This window comes from Stegodyphus dumicola, chromosome 11 (assembly GCF_044657685.1).
Source record: "Stegodyphus dumicola isolate Sdum_Otavi_A_Nest chromosome 11, ASM4465768v1".
NCBI classification, from domain to species: Eukaryota; Metazoa; Arthropoda; class Arachnida; order Araneae; family Eresidae; genus Stegodyphus; species Stegodyphus dumicola.
This window is the reverse complement of record NC_140778.1, coordinates 72,739,461-72,753,973: the sequence shown is the minus strand read 5'-3', so window position 1 is coordinate 72,753,973 and position 14,513 is coordinate 72,739,461. Positions and strand designations below refer to the sequence as shown.

The 14,513-nt window shown below is 29.7% G+C and overlaps 1 protein-coding gene across 10 annotated transcripts in view; it reads right to left on the bottom strand.

Moving 5' to 3' along the window:
* Positions 1–214: 214 nt before the first annotated feature.
* The window catches only part of LOC118193540 (5-aminolevulinate synthase, erythroid-specific, mitochondrial-like), a 57,130-nt gene continuing 42,831 nt past the window's right edge, over positions 215–14,513 (bottom strand). For 7 of the 10 annotated variants that reach the window (XM_085826846.1, XM_085826844.1, XM_085826842.1 and 4 more), the window contains 4 exons: positions 10,703–10,831; positions 5,815–6,039; positions 3,265–3,400; positions 215–407 (listed from right to left, as the gene is read on the bottom strand). In XM_085826846.1, coding sequence (XP_085682972.1) covers positions 3,284–3,400; positions 5,815–6,039; positions 10,703–10,831 — 471 coding nt within the window. In that variant the 3' untranslated portion in view covers positions 215–407; positions 3,265–3,283. The remainder of the gene's footprint in view (positions 408–3,264; positions 3,401–5,814; positions 6,040–10,702; positions 10,832–14,513) is intronic. The other 3 variants (XM_085826845.1, XM_085826849.1, XM_085826843.1) reach the window with 2 other exon arrangements.

Below are 14,513 nucleotides of genomic sequence, written 5' to 3'. Positions count from 1 at the left end.
GCTTAAATTAAAAATTATTCTCAAATTTTAATTTTTTCAAATTACCCATTAACGTAAAATTTATATGTGAAGAGGCATCCAAAATATAATTTTCAGGGTTCTGAAGGTGTAATTTAAAAAAACCATTATTTTCTTTCTTTTTTTAAATTGTATAAATACAAATTTGTAAAATAAAGGCAGAAAAAGTAGAGATTGATGGAATAAATTATAAGTGTTGTTAAAAAGTAAATTATTTTTATTTAATATCAGTAACATAAAATGCATTTAGTACCAAATGTTTGGCAAATGCCTTATGCAACAGAAACTTGAGAACGCTGGGGACATCTGTTCATACCTCCACAAGGAGGTAAGACTCTTGATTCCAGATATTCAAAGTGTAGAGGTTTCTTGCAAAATTCACACTCCTGCTGTAAGGAAAATTTACATTTTTAATACATTCTAAATTAACTCTTCTTTTTTAGTGTTAAAAAGAGACTTCGATAAACAAAAGTAAAAATATGAACAAGTGGGCATAAATAAAAACACAGTTTAGCTCTTAAAAAAATTCTTACACTTCCAAATACAGTGGATCACCTTTTATATGTTCCTCGTTTAAATGTCTTCAACATTTATATGTAACTTTTTCTTGGTCCCGATTCTATCATATTTATTTTCATAATAAAATTTATCTTTCATACATCCCATAACTTCGGTTATACGCTGCTTTTGCTTGACTTACTGAATTGAGTTTACATTTCACAGTCTCATCGTTCAAGTATTTTCCCTAGGAATGCGTCAGGAGAAGCAAACAAAGGCATGAGACATTTAAACAGGTGTAGGAATTTAAAATCCATTCATGAACAGAGGAAGTACTTGGAAGTGAAAACAGATATGGTATTCTCCCCCTGAACAGAACACCATGTTAAATAAATTAGGTAGAGTAGAATTAACTGATATAAAATGTCATGAAAGTGAAATGCAAAATGAAAGATAAAATTCAAATCTTAAGATAAAATTACACTTTTAACAAGTGCACGAGTGAAACTGTCAATTTTTTTCACTTGTACTGTAAGCTAGTGTCGCAGTTTTAGGTCATTAACTTTAATTTCTAATTTTAAGACATAGAACAATGTGAAATTTTTTATTAAGTACCACATAAAATGACAGCGTCACGTGAAACAAGTAAAATGAACATTTATACTATTAAAAAAAAAAAAAAAATTGCATCGAAACATTTTTGTTTTTCTCTTTGTCTGTATTGTCTTATTTTTATCTATTTTCAGGAACATTGTGTAAAAATATTGGGCAATTGTAAAATTACTATATTAAGCTAAAGAAATAACAAAACTACTAAAATTTTTTGCGACTCGCTGCTATAGATGGGGGTTGCGATCCAGAGTTTAAGAAAGTCTGGTCTATAATAACGTTACAATATATGACTTTGTTAGAACACTTGATAACTGAGGCCACAGCCAGTGTGGTTATGGCAGGTGTGGAAAATTTTGGAATTTACAGAAATATCAAGTAGCAACATTTTTGGAATTTAGGAGTGGAAAAGTTTTTTTTTTAGAATTTAGGACTCACAGAGATTGCATAGCACAGCAAAATGTACCTGCTGAAGCTAGGACTCTAGTGCAGGGTTATATTCTTATAAGGAGTGTATGCCTGAATGCAGAGATGCATTTTGAGTCATCATCACTAGGTCACTAGCCTATACAGCATTGTGTAATACGTCATTCATGTAAATAAGGAATAAAACTGATTGCACTTTAGTTAAATAACCTAACTCGTTCCTTGTAAATATTATGCGAGAGTACTGCAATTGTTGAATAAGAATACACTTGCTTTCTGTTCATCTGAAATGGGATAGATCTGATAGTAGTTATTCTGGCAGAAGCTTGAAGGAACGGATCATTCTGTATTTAATTAGATAATCAAAATACACAAGCCATGGACATAACATATTAAACTGTAATTCACTTTTCACATTGGACAGCCAATATTTATCCATTTTCATCCAAGTATGACATTTATTAAGTCATACTTTCTCGTACTTTTGAAAATAATTTATTGTTCTGTTGAAGACAAATCTGAAATTTTTTTTTTTTTTTTTTTCTTTTCCAAAAATGCAATTGATAACTTGTATTCTTTTTTACAAAATTTAAACCTGAGTCATGATCAAATTGGATGGGGGGTCACCAAATTCAAAAAAATTTATTTGACAATAAAAGATATATGGAATTTGAAGAGAATTTTAGATGTTTTTTAACATTTGTCAGGAATTTTAAATTAAACATTTCCATATTTTAATTTTGATTTTTATTGCTTTCCACTTGATTTGCGTGTTATACTTGATGATTTCCAAACAGCTCGAATTTAAAGCAATTGCATACACGCAGCGAAGATGTAGTTTTTTTTGGCTATCTTAGTAGTGTCTTGCATGCACATTGTAATTGCAATACGCATCATTTATAAACTATGTTTCTTATTTCTAATCAAATTTGTTGTCAAGTAAACACATAACATTTCCTAAGTATTGAAAAATTCAGTAGTGTCTTGAAGGATAATAAAAACATTTTTTTCTTTTAAGTTGCAATTTTGTTCATGATGGTTAAATGGGCAAAATAGATACCCAATGTTCACAAGAGAAATGGGATGGATGGACTAAAACAAATAAAGGAAAAAAAAAAAAAAAAAAAACAGAGAATCCACTGGCTTTTTTTCTACTTATTAAAAAAAATTGAGTAAATATCAAGAAGAGTTTATTTTATACTATAACGCTGAGAGAAACTCATTTCTCGGAAACACGTCTTATAGCATCTCGCTTCTTGTCGTGATTCTACAAAAATTGGCCGAAACTCGTTTGTTAGCTCCTCTGCCTAAAACTCATGTTCTTATACACATTCAATAATTTGCATTCTGATGGAACCTGATAAAAGTAGAAGTGACAGTAAAGATAATAAGATACTGGGTTAATAAACACAAAACCCTACATTTTTAACAACTGTACTGTTGCTTAAATTAAAAATTATTCTCAAATTTTAATTTTTTCAAATTACCCATTAACGTAAAATTTATATGTGAAGAGGCATCCAAAATATAATTTTCAGGGTTCTGAAGGTGTAATTTAAAAAAACCATTATTTTCTTTCTTTTTTTCAATTGCATAAATACAAATTTGTAAAATAAAGGCAGAAAAAGTAGAGATTGATGGAATAAATTATAAGTGTTGTTAAAAAGTAAATTATTTTTATTTAATATCAGTAACATAAAATGCATTTAGTACCAAATGTTTGGCAAATGCCTTATGCAACAGAAACTTGAGAACGCTGGGGACATCCGTTCATACCTCCACAAGGAGGTAAGACTCTTGATTCCAGATATTCAAAGTGTAGAGGTTTCTTGCAAAATTCACACTCCTGCTGTAAGGAAAATTTACATTTTTAATACATTCTAAATTAACTCTTCTTTTTTAGTGTTAAAAAGAGACTTCGATAAACAAAAGTAAAAATATGAACAAGTGGGCATAAATAAAAACACAGTTTAGCTCTTAAAAAAATTCTTACACTTCCAAATACAGTGGAGCACCTTTTATATGTTCCTCGTTTAAATGTCTTCAACATTTATATGTAACTTTTTCTTGGTCCCGATTCTATCATATTTATTTTCATAATAAAATTTATCTTTCATACATCCCATAACTTCGGTTATACGCTGCTTTTGCTTGACTTACTGAATTGAGTTTACATTTCACAGTCTCATCGTTCAAGTATTTTCCCTAGGAATGCGTCAGGAGAAGCAAACAAAGGCATGAGACATTTAAACAGGTGTAGGAATTTAAAATCCATTCATGAACAGAGGAAGTACTTGGAAGTGAAAACAGATATGGTATCCTCCCCCTGAACAGAACACCGTGTTAAATAAATTAGGTAGAGTAGAATTAACTGATATAAAATGTCATGAAAGTGAAATGCAAAATGAAAGATAAAATTCAAATCTTAAGATAAAATTACACTTTTAAAAGAATTTGATGAGAACACTGGTTTGATGAAAGTTGAGTACACAAATAAATTGGCTTTCCTGTGACAACAATGAAAACGAATGTTTATGATAGAAAAAGTGTTGAAGAAAAAGCAGAAATTTGTGGACAGTCCGCTTAAAAGATATTATTTGTTCAAGATGAAAAGTATACTGAGGTCCAAGCCATTTTGTAAAAATTTTTCTTCCAGTGAATGGACTCGTGTTAGTCAAGAAGTCAGGTAAGTAACTAATTTAAGGTAAAAGAATTAGTATTTTGATTGAATATGAAGGAAACTTGCTTTTCAAATGGATGGCTGCATAAATTTAAACTGCGGCATGGAATTTAATATCATATAAATGGAGAAGCAAAAAAAGTTCCTGCAGAGTCGGTTGAAGAGAGGTTCAAAAATTTATTCATCAAAAGATGGATATGAATTAAAAGACATACTTAATGTTGATAAAACTGCTCTTTTACTTTAAACTTATGTCTGCAAAGTGACCAGTGTCCTGGAGCTACGCAAAGTACAGAATTTCTCACTGTTTTACTTTATGCAAATGGGTAAGGGAAAAAATAACTAATTTAGTTATGGGAATTCACAAACACAAAGGTGCTTCAAACATCAGATAACCCTTCAAAATAGAAGTATAGGAAATACACTGAAAAGATTAAACATTGAGGCAACGAATATGATTTCATTTGCCTGGATTAAAGTAAAACCACAGTCAAGTCAGAGCCTTGAAGTGAAATGATGATGAAACTATGACTATGGAGGAAAAATGTTGAAAATCAGAAATTTTAATCGAGGAATACATAAACTGTGATGCCAATGTAATGACGTCAGACTTATGCATGGATAACTGCTGAAAACATTTTACCACATGAACATTTTAATGTAGTGAAATGAACAAGAAAATAAAGAAATAATCCAATCTTCTTTCCAAAATGCTTTCAACTTCACTGAGATTCTCAGAATTTTCTTTACATGTAATAATATAAATGAGAAAAAATTTCCATAACTGAATTTGATTCATAGTGTGTTGCTTAAGATTCAGAATCGAAAGACCCATCAGACGATAATTCAAGATATTTTCCTTAAAAAAAAGTTAAAATTTGCTTTAAAATGGTTTTGGTGAAGAAAAAAAAATACTCATTCAAAATAGTAATTCCAATAAAGGTATGATTTTTTTATATGTAGTTTATATGTAGCTAAGTACAAAAATTTGCATTCTTATGATTTTAAAAATATTTATTATAAAAATTGTTTAAAATATTAACATCAATTAAAAATTGATTTAAATATTAATTTTATACTATTAGTATCAGAACTATGAAGATAATATATCAACAATTTAAGATGTGAAGCGTTTATACATCTTTTTCATTTATACGTCATTTGCAAATAGTTCCTTAAAATACGTATAAACGGTGCTCTGCTGTATCAGTTTCCTAAGTATTTGCAGTGAATGTACAATATTAATAAAAGAAGTGGTGAAAAATTTAGGATTCTTAAAACATATAATTTGAAGTGTTGCTCTTTCAAGATTCAATTCTTATGAAATTTTTTCCTAATTCTTGTTATATGTACAGCATGAGCACATTTAATGCTTGACTTTTCAAACAACAAACTGAAAGAATAAAATTTTGCAGTTAAATCCCTAATTTTAAGTTTCAACTTTTATACATCACCTGATAAAAATTTCAGCAGTCGTAAAATTATTTAATTCATTTCAAAATGAAAACCATACAGTAGAAAATATCAAAGAAAATAAGTAATCCATTTTAAAAGAAAGTTAAAAAGATGGGCCATAATCTTACTTTGCTGCAGAAATCATGCTGTAATGTCAATCCTACACTTTGCCAAACTTCAACAAGGCATTTCACAAACTCATCCATAAGCTCCTTTGTATGGAAAGGTGTTGGAGCTATTCTCAGCTTTTCTTCCCCGAAAGGAACTGTCGGATAATTAATTGCCTGCAGATAATGTCCATATCTTTCTATTAGTTCGTTGCTTACTTTAGTTGAAAACCACGGATTACCTACCTATAAAATACATGAGAAACTATAAAATTTACCTTACAGTAAACATTTATATTTTACATCAAAACTTTACAAACAGAAGACTACATTTCATAAGCAATTTTTACACGAAGGTAAGATAATCAAATAAAAATATGAATAATTATTCAATGAGCTGCGCAAAATTTGAATTAATGGTTTGAAATGTATAACAAACTTGAAACTTAACATATAATTATGCATGTTTACAAAGATCAGAACAACTCAAGAATCAATGTAGGCTTTCACCTTTTTCATCTTACAGTTTATGAAAGTATTATATGATATAACTTAATAAAGTACCTGTAATTTAGGCAACTGTCTTGTGCCTCAAAGTATAGCGCTGTAAAATTATATGCTAGTTGATGATTTGATATATATATATATATATATTATGGAAATGCATTTGAAGTCTCTTAAAGTCTATCTCCACAAAAGGAACATATCCCTGAAGGACTATCTCTACATGGCTGTGCCAGTCAATCTACACAGGGAAATATGTCTCTGTCATGTCACATACATGTCTACAGCACCCGTACTGAGAATAGTGGTCATTGCGCATGATGGGACACATTGTCGCTGAAGACGTATTTGGATAAAGAAATTACGTGTTGGAATAGCAATAACAGCTACTTAATCTGCGTTTAACTTACAGGATAATATATGCAGCTAATTTCTTAAAAGTTTTATTTGCAGTTGCTTTTATTTTAACAAATTTAATGATGACATAATCATGATTAACAAATTTAATTATTTATGATGAGATATTTATTTGAGATAATAATTTCCACATGATTTCTTTATAAATAGAATATTTTTTCACCTTGATACAAGTGATTTGCTATTGTGAGTTATAGATCGATGTATTTTCTTAATCTCATTTGGCAGCATCAACTAAATCTGGTACTGCCATTTAAGAGGATAACTATATTCTAATATTCTGAGAAATCTGACAAACAAGAAAAACATAATTTATCATCTCTTTGCATTTCACTATATTTCTGATGATCTATTGTTAATGATTTTTGAATGTCTGGGCTGAGGTCTTGCTTGCTCAATCACTTGGTGCACTTATCAAAGTGTTTAAATTTTCTGTGAACCAGCAGACTGTGAGCTCAGATCTATTTCATTTTCTGATTTCTTTCTACTGAAAATATTTTACTTTTTATTATTTATGTAATTCTGTAAACAGAATTTGATTAATATAAAAATTATTAAAATTTTTACATGTAACATGTAATAATTTTACATTATTTTATTATTATACATGAAGTTTTATAACAGTTAATTACATAATAATTTTACATAGATAAAATTTAAATATAATTATTAGATTAAAGTAATAAAATTTGTTTTTCCTCTTTCATGTATTTATTATGAATTGAATTATCCACAATGGTAGGTTATATTTTATTTTATATAAGAAGTAATCCATTTATTTTCTTCTTTCATGTAAATGAAATATATATATATAATATATTCAAAGCAGTATAGATACAAAATGCCCTGTATAGATGAAATGCTGTCAGGTGACATATCTGGGAGTGAGACTTTACTGCATCGCTGAGCAACTTGTCTCTACATGTAGACGGCCCTATAGGAAGCTGTCCCCCAGAAGACATCCATTGCAAACAAGCAGATTTCATATGTATTGGCATAACAATTAACTAAATTACTGAATTAAACTAATATTGAGCAAATTAAAAATGCATAGAAAATAACTTGTCAACTACTTTCCCCTCATTAATATAATTATTATTAATAATCATTCCCCCTTATACAAAATTCAAGGACATGATTTTTCAACTAATTCCACACAGTTTGCCAAACAACTTTTAGCAACAATTGGTAATACTATATCTCAACATGCTTTCTTAAAGGAGCTTCTGATGACACTAATGAGGATTAGTTGGGCTTGGTGGTAAAACAGTGAGCATTGTTCAATGTTATGCAGCAATGTTTCTCTTATGCATCAGACTGAACAATGAAAAACAATAAAAGTTTGCATTAAAAATGATAAAACTCTAGCAAAACTTTTTCAAACAGTATGCACAGCTTACAGAGGTCAAGCATCAACAAGTTTTAACGTCTTTCCTCAATGCAGATGGTTTAATGATTAATGCAACAGTTTTCTTTCAAAGTGGCCCATTAACAGGCAGACATTAAAAATCGCTGAACACTGCAAGTTCGGTCTGAGGTTCGAATCCTGCGAACAGGCTGGCTGCAGGGGGCATTTTCACTTTTCCCGTGTGTAACATGTATACGAGCCAGTTGCCCTTCGAAAGTTTAGGGCCCAACAGCGGCTGAGCAGTAAAGTCGCTGAACACTAGTAAGTTTGGTTCAAATCCCGCGAACGAGCTGGCTGCATGGACATATTCGTGGTTTTCTCCAGGTGTAATGTGTATACAAGCCAGTTTCCCTTAGAAAGTCCTCCCTCCCCTTTGGCAGATAGCACTTCAGGCTTTGACATAATAGAATAACCAAACCCTTGGAAGTACCCTTCCACGAAGGCATCTCTACCTCTAGGTGGATAGCCCTTGAGTGCTTTGCCATAATCAAGTAATCCTTTTCTCTTCAAAGTATTAAATGGATTCTACTATTGCAAATATTCTATAACTGAAAATCATTACCTGTCTCTGTGGTTTAGTTTATTTGATTATGGGACAGTACGTGAGGGGTATCTGCCTATAGAAGAGGATGGCTCGATGGAAGACTCTCTAATGGAACTAATGAACTTTACACTTGGGAAAAAGCCACGAAAATGACCATGCAGCCAGCTCATTCACCCGAACTTGAGCCCATGACGAACTACCAGTGCACAGTGGCTTTACCATTCAGCTGCTTGGTGGGCATACTTGTTTCTTTGGATGATAGCAGATGAGCATGAAGAAAGCTAATGAGCTAAAATATTTGTAGAAGATATGGGAAAAATTGTGCATGAATGATGGCATAACAAATAGAAGCTCAAATTGCATGTTAAGATTTCATTGAAATTGAAGATAACAATCCCAGTTTGGGCTTAAAAATCAAATCCTAATTGGTGAAAGCATTTTTCATAATTTAAAGATAAAACACAATTGTTATTTGCATGGATAGAAGAAAACTAGTCTCACTCATAATCACTTTTTGTTTAAGAAATTTTAAGTAAAAAACATGTTAGTGATTTTTGTTTACAAGGAGTAATTCACAGGAAACTTATATCTCAAACTAAAGCAGTAAGTTAATGTTCTGTTAATTAGAAATAAATACACTTCTGAAAATAATTTAGCCTTTAACATTAAAAAAATTCTCAGTTCAATAGGTTTTTGTGGCTTAATTATGCTCCTTTGGCATATGCAACTATCTTCAGTTCAGGAGTGCAACTATCATCATTTGTATAAAAAAGTATACGGTATTCAAAATAAAAGTATACCCAGATCAATTTTCTGCTGCTTTATTATTAGACCCAGAATAAAAGAAAAGTTACACCACTATTACTTGAATTTATTCTGCATTTGACACAGCATATTGTGATTTTCTTTGTGGCAGAATGGAACTGAGTCTCAAAAGAGATTAAAGAAATACTGTATTATAGACAAAAGAATTAAACAGACAGTTCAGGATTTCAGAAACAGAAAAAGCTTAGAAACATTAATCTTTGTTACAAAATTTTAAAAACTTAATTTAAATAGTAAGCTGTGTTAAAATTTTTTAGAACCTGAGTAATTATTTTCTGATATTATGTTATGAAATTTTAGGAAATGAATAATAAACTTCAGTATTATAAATATTACAGGGTTCATAGCCACATTTTAGTTAAAAAAATAAGCACCTATAAGCACTTTTCAAGCATATTTTAAGAAAAAAAATAAGCACCTGTCTAATTACATTACACACTACTGCATAACCTTAAAAGAAAAATTAGACTTGCAATTTAAAATATGAGCAATGCAATATTTATTAAGAGAATGAGCATTACCTCAACCATGGAAAACAATTAACATTTTTTTAAAATTTTAAATGACAGTTTAATTTACAAAATTAGTTTACAATGAGACGGGAAAAAAAAAAAAAAAACTATTTAGAACTAAATTATATTACAAGATTTAATGATGACATTTCAGTTCAAAATATAGAAAATAAATAATAAGCCACATTAATTGTATTTATTTGCTTGGCACCTAATAATAAATACAATTTATTTTTCCATTCATATTAATATTTAAATAATTTAACTTGAATCAAAATTCTGAACATTTTCTAAATTTTCATTGCATAACAGTTTTCCCTTAACATAGTATATTCCAAGCAAAGTATTCTCGGAAATTTCCGAATATTCCGTATAGTCGAGCGTAACTGGAAAAAAGAGGAGAGGGGGGAGATTGTCGAAGGAAAAAAAGAAACTCCAAAGAAAAAGGTGTTTTATTCAAGAATAGCAGCTTGCATCTTAAGGATCAAACTGTAGGGGAAAAAATACCAAAATTAAGTTACTGGTAAGGTCAGGGTTACACCACAGGTTAAGACTAAATTTTTAATAATGTGGAACTAATGGTTCAATATTTCATTTATGAATGAAATCAATGGACTAGTGCTCATAACCTCACTTTTGTACAAGAGAATAGAAGACAAGATGAAATTCTGATATTAAATCCAAAGAATATTATCTTACGTGCACAGGAATTATGTGACTGGGGCAATGGACAACTGGAATTCCAGCTTCTTGTAAGGCTTTACGAAGATATCTGACATTCTGTTGATGCTGTTCTCTTAGAAGTCTTCCCTCTTCACTTCTTAAAACCTAAGTATTGGAAAAAGTCTATATTAAAAACAGAAAAAGCAGCTAAAATCCAGTTTACTATTATTTGATAATGTTCATAGTTGATATACACAGAAAAAATGAGGTAATGTAAATGGTACAGGGTTTGTACACATTTTTGCACAAGGAAATTAAGTACTTTTAAGGACCATTAATTAAAAAAATTTAGGACCTATGAGCAAATGGGAACTGAATAAATTCAATTGAAGATATTATCTATGCCTGAATTTCCCTTTTGCAATAGATCCTAAAACTAAAATAGATCCCTAAGTAGTACGCATTATTACTAAACATGAATTAATTAACATAATTGTTAATAAGTTTGAGAATAAAATAAACTTTGCAATTTATCAAGTAACATTAAATATTTTACACTTGTAATTGTTGGTCATATTTGAAAGTAGATAAGTGACATTTACGTTTTACTAAAAGTTAGCTTTATGTTGATTTTTTTTGTGTCTCATTTTGTCACATACTTGGTCAGTTTAGGGGTTTAGTAAATAAGCGGGTAGATTTTATGTCAAACTGCATAGGTTAAAATCAGAAATAATATCATAATCAGCATGATTCATAACAAAAGACTGAATGTTGTCACTGCTGCTACTTGTCTAGAGAGAGACCTGCTGATTAGAAGAAACCTGAAAGGCCTGATGTAGGCAAGGTTGGCAAGGTTGAAAGTTAGTCAGGTTCTGTTTGATGCATTTATTGTCACAGTAACGTATATTACGTCGTATATTAACTGGGTTGTAACCCAGTTAATATACTTTAAGGTTCCAATAAGCCATTAAAGCACCAGAGGTAATAATGTGTTTTGTATTATTTTAAGTAGATGCATAGAATATGCTTTAATTAAATTTTTATATTTTATCTTTTGACCACAGTGAGTATTAATGAAAGGCAATAACTCGCTTTAATATGTAGAGATAATTTTTAAGGGTACGCAACTAGTTATAAATAATTAAATTAGGTAGTTTGATAACCTTAGTCATTATGGATTTACATGACCACTATTAAATTTTATTTTTTAACAATATTTGTTAAAAAAGCCCTATTAAAATCAAAATCTAATAAAATTTCAGTTAAAAGTATATGTAATTTATGACACAGATTCTTAAACGATATTAAGATAATTACGCATTAAAAGCTACAGAATATTTATGTTTTGTAACAACAACAGTCAACAAAATATTTATATGTCATTTTAATTTGAACCTTCCTAGACATTTTGGTTAGCTTATATCGATTTCCTTCTCTTTAAGCATCTTTTCTAACAATTTGAGATTTGTCTCAATATGCAAATCAATGCTCCTGCTAGTTTCTGCGTCTTTATCTAATAACTTATCAACCTCTCCACAATGTACCTATGAGGGTTTAATTGATCTGGTAAAAGTTAAATAGTCCAAAACTCCCGACAGGCATGAAGCATATTATCATTCTGTTAACTAATACCAGATAAAGGTTTAAATAAGCCTCTTATTTAAAAAAAGCTTAGAACATAAAGGCATGTTCTGATGCTAACAAAATCAATTACAGCTCATGGTGACGTAATTAAAAAAGAACAGTCAAATTCAAACTAATAATGTGGACTAGTGATGAAAGATTATACTATTTAATTTTAATTTAATCTGGCTCAATAACTCTATCATATGAGGATATAAATGGGCAATTATAGTAAAGGTTGAAATCATAAACAATTGGGGTAATTTACATAATAATAACTGCACATATCTTTGAAGAATAATTTCCTTTGTGTATTCAGTTTCTTTCTTCAACACATTTTCTTTTCATTTTAGAATTTTTGGATTTAATTAAGGATTTCTGTTATTCTAAAAAGCACTAAATGCAATTAGAATGTACAGAAAAAGTGGCTAATTTTATTTCTTTGGTAATAGGAACAATTCAGAAGCAATATGAAATATATATAGTAAAGTTCAGTTAGAGCTGATGTGGCAGAAGTTCTAGAATTTAGAGCAGAATTTAGAAAGGCACTAGGCAGTAGAATTTAGGATCCACAGAGATTGCATCAGGTGGGAAAATGCCTAGTGCCAGCTATGTGTATGATGCATTAAGAATTTTATTGTATTAGATGAATCTTTTAAATTGTAAGTTTTCAGTTTCTTTATTAATAAAAAAATCCCTTTCTATAATGCCTGCCCATGTGATAAGATCAGAAGCATTTTTGATATTTTCCATGCTTCTGTGTAGTGAAAAGTAGAGAAAATAAAGAGAAGATAAACATGTTAAGATTCTAGTATCAGAAGGAATACATTCAAATATGTTTTCATTGTTCTTCCAGACGTTCTCCAAAAATTAAGAAATTCATTGTAAACTTTCTGTAAAATACATCCATTACGTGTTGATACCATGGAGACATTTTTCATTTTGTCATATATTTCTCGAATCTTCTAGAATCGTGGGTCTAAATCTTGCCTTCAAATCCTTCTAAATTTTCCAAGCTGCAATGTCTAAAATCCTAAAGAAAATTATCCCTACCAATTCTGTAACAGCAAAAAGCCAGAAATATTTTCGGAAACAATAGGAGGAAAAAGTATAAAATAATTTTATAGAGAAAACTGATGCACATTCTGAGAATTTTGAATATTTTGAGACAATTACATGGAAAAAACTCTTATTATGAAAACATTAAAAACAAGACATTTTAAATTAATTACATAGCTAATTTTGCTTTTGCTAAGAGCTCTTTCATAAATTGTGCTTTATAGCATTATAACTTGTTTATTTTTCAGATTAAAAATATTGTATAATAAGTTGTCAAAATGAAACTTTAAAATATTACAGCAAAAAATAAAAATGTTTCATTTTAATGTTATTTTTTAAATATAATTTCAATATATTACCATTATTTTAATGAAATTTATTAATGTTACGATGTTTTATAAAAAAAATCGTCGAAAAATTCTCAGATCTCGGAATTAAAAAGTTTCTATAGAGACTAATTTTAAAATCGCCAAAATGTTGAAAAGTCGCGAAATTTAGAACCGTTTAATAAAAGAATTCACATCCCCAAAAGCGAAAAGTTGTTTAAGAGCTCTTTACTAGAAAAAATGAATTTCGAAATGATTATGTTTAACTTCTTGCTTAGAAACTTGAGTATCCCATCATTTATACTAGAAATGGAAACAAATTATAACTCATGAACCCATTCAAAAGATAACCATATATACGGCAGTGAATCGCCAAAAATATTCCTCAAAATGCTAATTCACAATCAAAATGAGAGTCGTAAAAACAGACAGAAATTTCAGATGATTAAAATTAAGGACCTTCTGCTGATTTTGGCCAAAATTAAAGACTTTTAAGGACCAAAAATCGATTCCAAAAAATCTAAGGATTTTTAAGGACTCTTAAGGACTGTACGAACCCTGTGGTAATTTAAGAAATTTAATTAGATGTCTACGCTGAATTCAGACATAGACAAGAAAGTATGATTACACATACTTACTAGGTTGATTTCTATTCTTTTAAGGCTAATCAATACAACCTTTACATTTATCTTTTCCTATCACTTTAATCAAAATAAACTTTAAAACAACGTGAACTATTCATGGAAAAGAAGATTATGCATCCCGTATTTTGAAAACATTTAAAGAAACTGTTAATTTTTAAACAGTGGCTAAAATCGCTATGCAGAGATATGCAAAAT